Raw genomic sequence first — 10005 nt, 5'->3', positions numbered from 1 at the left:
TGGTATAGATAGATTTAGACCCATTCCCGCCATTAGGATTAATAGGGTTTTTATTAGGCTTAGATATTTTTAATGGTATTCTAGATTCTCAGGCAAAGAATTATGAAGGCAATGGGGAAATTAGGAAAAGACTGATACAAGGAAACAATGAAGAAAATAGGAAAAGACTGATACAAGAAAAATCTACAAATTGAATGTAAATATTCTTACAAATTTTATTAGGCTTAGATATTGGTAATGTTATCTTAGCTTCTCAGGCACATAATTTTGAAGGCACTGGAGAAATTGAAAAAAGACGGAATCATAGACAAATCTGAAATTCCGGTGAGTATGTTACAAGTGTTTCATTAGTCAAGCTTACGCCTTCTAGTGTTTATTTTTATTTTAGTTAGATATAATATTCTTTAGATTATATAAATACTGATACAGTAATGCACGAAGTATTATGTTCATAGCTGATATTGAATATTTAATAATAAAGCTTTTTTAGGAATATGCTCTATCCATATTTTCCTATCTGTGTTTGTCATAATCATTAATTTCTCTTCTATTTTTAAGATATTTTCAACAGGAACCAGGATATCGTGACACCGACAAAAAAGAAAAGTATTAACAGGTTGCCATGGCTTTTTTGTTGTTATTATTTTATTTGGTATAGTTAGATTCAGACCCATTCCCGCCATTAGGATTTATAGGGTTTTATTAGGCTTAGATATCTTAATGGTATTCTAGATTCTCAGGCAAAGAACTATGGAAGGGCTGGGAGAATTAGGAAAAGACGGATGCAAGGAAAATCTACAGATTACATGTAAAAATTTTTACAAATTTTAAATTCAATTAAGTGAATTTTATTGATAAATTCGATTCTATTGAATATTTTTATTATATGTTTTTTTTTCAGAAGATTACTTACCGAGAAATAGAAGAAGCCGAACAAGATCTGTGAAGACAATCACGATGAGGTATAATATAATGCATTAAAGACTGGGTTTTTATAATTTTGACAAGCCACTATTTGTTGGAGTCAACGTTTCTAGTGTCCACTGTGGTTTTATTGGTATTGTCATGTATTCGTTTGGAATTTAAATATGGGCATAGGGCGTTTCAGATTTTTCTGAAGCGCGATAGGACCCCATCAACAAGTCCTAACGAGTGGGAAAACCGACACCTCTTGGGTCCACATGGAAGCTCGGAATTATATTTTGACATTTTAGAAAATACTTTTTTTGTTTAAATATTGAAAAATGCAATGTTGCAATGAATATATATTACTTACGAATCTATTTAGATTATTTAATCAAATATGTGACTACTCCACTTACTTTGCAATATGTTTTAGTTGTATTTTGCATATATATATAATAAATGGAGAAAATATGTCTGTATAATAAAATAAATTTATTTGCTTTGATTGATTCTCTTGTTTCATTCCGTTTTGAAATGGCAGAGCAAAGTGATAAGTGATATTGGTGGATACTAGACAAATATGCCGAAAGACTATCACCAAAAGAAATGTAGTTAGAGGCCACCAAGAAACTTCATACATGGGTGGTGAGCATGGTCAGTTTTACCTAGCAACTTCATGCATGGATGAGCATAGTCGGTTTACCTTGCAACTTCGATTGGCAGTTTTGCAACTTCATGAATGGGTGGGCATGGTTAGATTTACTTTGCAGCTTCATGCACGGGTGAGCATAGTCAGTTCATTGATGGGGTTGCACTTTGTAACGTCATGCATGAGTGAGCGTAGTTTGTTTCACTGTAACTTCTTCATGCATGAGTGAGCAGAATCATTTTTATTTTGTATCGTCATGCATGAGTGAGCGTAGTCAGTTTTACTTTGTAATGTCATGCATGGGGAGCGTAGTCGATTTTACTTTGTAATTTCATGAGTCATGCATGAGTGGGCGTAGTCGGGTTTACTTTGTAACACCATGTATGAGTGAGCATAGTCAGTTTTTACTTTGTAACTTCCTTCATTAGTGAGCATAGTCGGTTTTACTTTGTAACTTCATGCGTGGGTGAGGGTAGTCAGCTTTACTTTGTAACGTCATGCATGAGTGAGCGTATTCAGTTTTGTTTTGTAACTTCATGCGTGGGTGAGCGTAATCAGTTTTACTTTGTAACATCATGCATGAGTGAGCGTAGTCGGTTTTACTTTGGAACGTCATGCATGCATTAGTAAGCATAGTCAATTTTACTTTGTAACATCATGCAAGAGAGAGCGTAGTCTGTTTTACTTTGGAATGTCATGCATGCATGGGTGAGCGTAGTCAGTTTTACTTTTTAACTTCATTCATGGGTGAGCGTAGTCAGTTTTACTTTGTAAGGTCATGCATGAGTGAGCGTAGTCAGTTCACATTTGTTACGTTATGCATGAGTGAGCATAGTCAGTTTTACTTCGGAACGTCATGCATGAGTCAGCGCAGTCAGTTTTACTTTGTAATGTTATGCATGAATGTACGTATTCACTTTACTTTGTAACGTCATGCATAGAGAATTTTCTTTCTAGGTTCACTTTGGCCAAGATCTTGCTATTTAAACCAAAAACGTGACAATATATACCAGCCAATCTTTGGTTTCGTCACGCAGTTGTGTACATATATATTAAGCTAATTCAACAGAGTGTGTCAATATGTTATGTAGAATATAAGCGACTTAGTATTTATGATGAGCCTCTACAAGAAGCCTATATCGTGTTGGGCGGTGACACTTCGGGCCATTAACTTCCTTTGATGCATCTTTGCCAGGTTTCACGATAATTAACAACTTCGCCACTTTGAATATGTAAATGTGATGAATGAAAAGACGAAATAGTGAGGTGATAAAACAAAATGATTCCAGTATTGTAGATATAGACGTGTGAATAATAAATATATAGTATTGTTGAGGATTGCTAAGGTTTACGGCAAACCCAACAGGCAGGTTATTAACATACTTTATTCTAAAATATGCAAACAAGAGCTGTGCTCTAATATATGGACACGTTAACCAGAGCGAAGCAGTATTTACCTTTGACGCCACCGGTACCCACAAAAAATTCCGCTGTTGCGTAGAAATAATTTACAGAATCAAACCGGACAGCCAGTGTTCCCAAGAATAAAATAATACACCGAAATTTTAGACGAAATATCAGATTTCATGCGAAATTTAGAAATAAATAAATAGCCTTCTGGCAAAAAAATCAATCTTTACTCACTGAAAATTTAAAAGCAATTGGTCCAGTATTCGAAGAGAAAAGCGATTTTTTAAAAATGATGGAGACATATAATACCAATACCAACATAATATTGAAACGATCGTTATGTAGAAATATGAACCAGCTTGCAATATTATTTACAATTACCAGAATAATAATGAACGTGAAAGACTTCTAACATTTTCCACCCATGTTTGTTTCTTTGCCTAGACATGGGCATTTGTCACAATATTCAAACATAGGTGAAGCAAGTATTTGCCTGAAGCATCGGGCTAAGATTTTTCGCAATCTTGTAATTTTCATGGCATACGACGCATCTGTTATTGAAGCTGACGTTTGCTATCTGTGCCCAAATTGTGCGGTACTTACCCCCGTGTCTATTTGATTCTCAATTACTCTTTTATGTCCGCTTTATTCAGAATAATTCTGTGAAAACAGAATTATTACTGAGCACGGATCTGTCAGCTACAACAAAGGGAATCGATGTCTTCAACGTTTTGGCCGAACTCTTCACCCAAAATGACCTGGATTAGGGCAAGTTGGTTGGATGCACAACTGATGGTGCTCCATCCTTGCTTGGTCGAATTTCAGGGTTCCAATCGCATGTTAAAACCGTATCCCCACGCGCCACATTTGTTCACTGCTTCATCCACAGGTTTGCTCTTTGTGCCGAGGTGCTCCCTCCAGACCTACTGTCATGCTTGGATCGAATAATAAAAATGGTGAATTACGTCAAAACATCTGCTCTTAACCCTCGACTGTTTGCAAGATTGTGTGAAGATTTGAATTCAGATCACGGGATCTCGCGGAAATATCACTAGAAGAGTCTTTGAACTTCAACAAGAACTGTTCACATTTTTCCAGGATAAGAGACAAGATTTCAAAAAGGATTTGAAAAACGAGGAGTTTATATTACAGTTGGCTTATTAATCGGATATTTTTCAAGCTCTTAACGATGTGAATCGTTCGTTCCAAGGGCCAGACAGATCAATCCAAGACTTTGTCTCTAAGCTTGAAGTGTTCGTTCGGAAGCTGGACATTTGGATGAAAAATGTGGAGAGCAAACGTTACGGAATGTTAGAATTCTTCACCACCGTTTCGTGGGAACCAAATGAAAAATTGTCTCAAGAAATTGCAGAACATCTAAGATTGCTAATCACGGAATTGATGCATTACTTTCCGCATACAATATGCTGCCCATATATGGTCAATCCGTTTTTTGTCAATCCCGCACTTCTACCTGTTGGAACTGGTGAACAAGAAGAGATAATTGATATCCAAGCTGATGAAACTGCAAAAAATGTGCACAGAGAATGCTCTCCATCACTAATCAATTTCTGGCTAAAATTGTCTTCTAGTTACCCCACACTGGCCCGTAATGCTGTTCCTCAACTATTGGTTTTATACAGTTAACCATGGTCAAACCCCGCATAGACCAGCTTGTAGAAAAAAAATTGCAACACTCGCATTAAACTATAACGCTTTTCTAAAATTCGATTTTTTTTGCAATAATACATACATTTCAGCAAATTAATTTGGAGACTAGGTTAGGCAGTTCGTGATAGCGACTAGCGCCGATCAAAGTGTATTCGCCCGAGGTTTGCAATAATTTAGTGGCGGCGATATTCAAAGCTTTTCAGCTCTGACGGTAGACGACGTAAATCCTCTTGCGATTTTGCACGCAATCAATACGCTGTTGCGGCGTATAATTGATTGAAATCTTTGCATGAAGCTCTAAAAAAATCGATGTAGTGTAGTGCCACATTGTGAAATACTTTCATAGGGCGTTTTTTGTGCCATTTTCCCACTCCGAAAAAGGTAACTTCGTCGGTGGCACGCGGCCGGACTAAAAAACACTGAAGTGGTGGTACGCAGTCAGTAAAAGGTTGAGAACCACTGTATTACATGAACATCTTTGTTATGACGCCAAAATTAATTTCACGTAGAAAACCATATGACGTCACTAGGATTTTTCACATTGTTGGAAATACATGATACTAATTACATTAACTGGCCTAACTTATTTCCAACTATCCATAATCAAAAGAATTATGGTAACACCTAGTACATTGTGAGCTATTTTGGACAAATCCCACTCGAAAAAATACATTACCTAAAAATCGGAAATTGGACGCTGCACAGTTGAAATTCAGATTAAAATCTATTCTAACGAACTGTGACATATTTGAAAGCTCTGTTACTTTTCAGCGGCTGTATTCCTAATCAACAAATGGGATTCAACTTGTTATTGAGACTCGTGGAAATGTAGGAATTAGGACAACTTTATATACCGCAAGTCCAAGTCGCTCATGCCGATACCACTTTAATTTGTTTTCCACTTTCATTCCCTTTGTTCTCCAGTTTGAATTACATGATTAAGCAAACTCACGGTCATCAGAACACGAAACTTTGCATTCAATGGGAAAGGAAAATTTTATTGCTTTTCTAGACCGTGCTATTGGATTTAATTCTGCGGGAACTTGAGTTTTCATAACCTCGATTTTTCTTCCTGTTCCCGAAATGGTAACTATATTTGTTTAAAAAATGGTTAATTTATCAGGTGAAGGTTCGATTTAAAACAAGGGCTTGTTTTGAATCAATTTGCTTTATTGAAATAACCCTTGCAGAGCCGTGAAAATGCATAAGCTGCCAGAATTATATTTTTAAAAATGTAAGTAAAAATTCTTGTATTGTATCTTTGCAAGTTTGTATCTAAACCAAAGTCATACGATTTTAACAGGAATATTTATCCGAGATACCAGAGAGACGTTTCGAGTGAGAAAAATCATGAAACTTATTTAATCAAGGGCAGCCATGGGCAAAACGAGTGCGGTATGATAATGAAGAATATACATCGGCGGCAACCTGATTTATTAAACGACGAGACAGGCTATGCTAATTGCAAGACCCCTCTGATGCAATGATGTCAAAAAAACTAATCTGTTATGACCCCATAATAAGGATTTCGAGTTTCTGTATCGACTTTTTTCTCATGAAATAAAGGCATTATTACGGTTAAAATTGTTCGGTAATTTATGCTTATTTATGTTGTTAAGGTTAAAGTGATAGAGTTTTCCAACGTTAAACAAACTCATTCATTCGGTCGTATTTCAAGTTTGGTTCTCGTCACAGGGTCGTTTACGTAATGTCTTATCTTGTTGCGTCTCCTTGAGCCAATCACGTTTGTGGACGCCTTGAACTCAAGCTTGAGAAGGCATTTATAGGCCATCAGTAAACATCTACCTATTCAATACAAAAAAAAATCGGAACACCCGAAGTATGTGAACCAAGATGGCGGACAACAGAACGTAGTATGTGTACCAGGTTGGGGTAAGCCATAATTTCAGGTACAACTACTGCGGAAGTCACTTGGCTAGTCGTCGAACTTGTAATATAACTAAAATAGGGAAAATTGGAATAAAGTTACTCCCTAACCCTAACCTGCTACACAGACTACGTTCTGGTGTACTGCAAAGCTGCAAAGTTGATATGGATCTGGTATGATAAGTAGTATTTGTAGCTGTTTGATTTGGCTGTTGAAAATGGTTATTTCGTATATATAGACAACGAAATGGATCTTCAGTTATATTCAACTGTTTTCAAAAGATCCGGAAAGTCGCGCAATGTAGATATCATCTATTGGCAGGACTGCTTGGTGTCAAGTCCAGAAGTCATCTCACTTGTGTTTCACTGTTTGCGGACAGCACTTCGATGATGGTGAGTGATAATGTTCCGTTATCAATTTCTTTAAATATTCATAAGCTCTCCATTTCAATGGAAAGCAGATAACAAACTACTGTAATTGGTAGGCCTAGGCGTAAGACTACTTGCAGACTTGACTTATAGCAACTAACCCCCAAATGTACTCCATTTCATGTTAAAAATATGAAAACAAAGTTAATTTTTCTCAAAATTTGAACAAAGACTTTCGTAGGAATCAAATTACACCAGTTTTAAGAACATAACAGGTTCCACCCGATCATTATCAAATTAAAATTTATATTCTCAAGACCTTTGTCACTTATTGAAATAATTATATCTAAGTTCCCATCCGTACGATGTTAATAATTACCCTTATTGAGATAATAGGAGTTTCTGTTTATAACGTGAATCACGAGCTCACGTTTACAGTATTTAATTAGATTTATGATCGACGTATATAAATACGACTCGATATCTTTCAATAAAAAAGCTAGTGTGGATAAATGTTTTAAGATTTGTATTCTGTGTGTTGTGGTAATTTACGAATAAAAACATACAGAGATTTTTAACGCATCTTCATTAACGTGGGCATTGAAGTTGAAGGGTGAACGGGTGACTTGCAAGTTCTGAGACAATCTACGAAATAGCAATATACGGTAACATCACATTTATTTACCAATTATATATGCTATAGACTTGTGTAAAGAATTAATCATCAGTTGCCATAAGGTATTGATTTCCTAGTTAACAGGTAATCTATTATTAGGTGTGAAATTATTACAAAGCTAGTGCAGGATCATGATATCGAATGAATCTGTATCCATTATCTCACAGATATGGGTGCGACCATGGAATAGATGGATGGCAAAGTAAAAGTTGCAACAAGACCACAGTGGCACAAGACCTCAGCTTGCGTGACTTGATAATACATCCTTAGTATCCATTTATTGATGATGATCGTAATAACAAAGTAACTTGTGATTACTGTGGATTGGTGGAGATAAAGTGTCCCTTGTGCTTGAACGAAAGCAACTTCAATACGACCCTATCAAATTTTGTTTTTGTTTCGATGGGTCTGGTAGTGAAGGTTTCAGTCTAAAGTTGGACACCGATACTACAACCAAATACAGTTGCCGATGAAACTTAGCGGTGGTCTGAAAGAAAATTCTAATGGGTAGCCGACTAGCCGCAACCTTTTGTTTAAAGAATATTATGAGATATGATTAAGAGTCTGAAATTTCATTTGAGAGGGGTGTAACCCAAGCTAATTTGCAAATGGTATTCATGGTACCAAATGTATCACACACTTTACAGTAATTATAAATTATATTTGAAAAATAAAGCACATTAAAAATGTATTTTCAAAAAACAATTGGTTTTATCTGCAGATACCAGGTTTATATTGAGATTGACCATTTTAATGCTAAATTTCCCTTAGTCAAAAGGCACACTTGATTTGCAAAGATTTTTGAATGTGCACAGTACACCAATTTGTCTAATGTTTTGATTCCATAGGCAGGAGGTTATGGATCGGTGCAGCTCAGGATGGGATATTTTTGCCCATAAATGCACATTACGTGTTTCACATGAATCCATCGTGCTCAGATTCGACTGTTTTCAAGGTCTGAACGCTCCAACTGCTTAATATTATTGGTACACTAGAGACTAGAGAACTTTCAATGTGGCATGCATGGGTCAGTTGGAGTCGCTAACATCAAGATATCTATACGCAAGGATAAGATAACCTGGAAGTAACACGCCACAATTTAGAGTAAAAATGTATCTGCCTCCACAGCCCTTCCAAATGGAAGATATGATGCCTTAGGGGTAATTTCTATTAAATATTTTACAGTGGTTCTAGTGAAAAAGGGTATAGGCGGCTTCTTTTAAACTAAAGTGTGGTAGGTCTAGTCGAAAGACACATTAAATGTTTATGCTAACAACTGCAAAGTGATATTGCAACGCATACAAGGTAACAGAATTTGTTGAAATGGTCCTCTCTGGGGATGGCGAAAATTCAAATATTGATGGGACATAGGCAGCTGATAATGGGTTATCTCTCCTTTTTCCTGAAAAGAAATTAAACACTAATCATCATTTGACAGTGCCAACTGCCAAGTTTGTGTATCAGACCGGTAATAGATTACCTGCTAACTGACAAAACAATCAGACAACACCTTCTGAGCATCAATGAAGATTTCCTTCCAATTTAAAACGCAAATATGCCTACCAATGTCGGTAGTTTTTAGAGGATAGGATTTATCTGGTGAGGGAGGATTGCAAGGTGCAACATCGTACGATTACCATTCTATGTCGGGATTAGTTAGCCAGTTATTTTTTTCATAAGCATGGACTTGATGGTGGGGGGATGTCGTAATCGACCAGCGGTCGTGTGAACCACCCTCAGTGGGAAGAGAGCTGTAATCCTCTACGCCTAGCCCAGGCCTACCAATAACAGTAGTTTGTCATCTGCTTTCCATTGAAATGAGGGAGCTTATGAATATTTAGAGAAATTGATAACGGCACATTATCACTCACCATCAACAAAGTGCTGTCCGCAAACAGTGAAACACAAGCGAGATGACCTCTGGACTTGACACCAAGCAGTCCTGCCAATAGATGATATCCACATTGCGGGACGTTCCGGATTTTTTGAAAACAGTGGCATATAACTGAAGATCCATTTCGTTGTCTATAGTACTATACGCACAGCCAACGGAACAATACGAAATAACCTTTTTCAACAGCCAAACAAAATGGAAACGTTTAATCCGACTTAAAACTGACAGGAGCCAAATGGACGTTTTTGTTTTTTTGCCGTACAGTAAACAAAGTCACGTGACCCGTGCAAGTTCTCTATAAGTTGAGTGAAAAAGAGGGTGTGAAGTAGAGATGTATCGATACCACTTTTGTCGCCGATACCGATACGCCGATATTCGGAAACGACCGATATTCCGATACTATGTAATTATCACCTCAATTGTGCAGGGCGGACGGCTCAAAACAATAGTCTTTGAGCATTATTAATAGTGCACATTTTTTCGGATCAAAAAAGAGGAATGTCACATAATAAGAAGTAGATGTTTGGGATCCAAATGCGTTAA

General features: G+C 36.7%; 1 protein-coding gene across 1 annotated transcript; it reads left to right on the top strand.

The window, feature by feature from the left end:
• Window positions 1-4129: 4129 nt before the first annotated feature.
• On the top strand, window positions 4130-4612 carry LOC144430605 (zinc finger BED domain-containing protein 5-like; the record flags this gene model as incomplete). The annotated part of the gene is made up of 1 exon (XM_078118615.1): window positions 4130-4612. A coding segment is annotated over one exon (483 nt), but the record flags the coding sequence as incomplete, so codon positions are not given.
• Window positions 4613-10005: the final 5393 nt, after the last annotated feature.

This window comes from Styela clava, chromosome 12 (assembly GCF_964204865.1).
Source record: "Styela clava chromosome 12, kaStyClav1.hap1.2, whole genome shotgun sequence".
NCBI classification, from domain to species: Eukaryota; Metazoa; Chordata; class Ascidiacea; order Stolidobranchia; family Styelidae; genus Styela; species Styela clava.
This window is presented reverse-complemented; position numbering and strand designations above follow the sequence as displayed.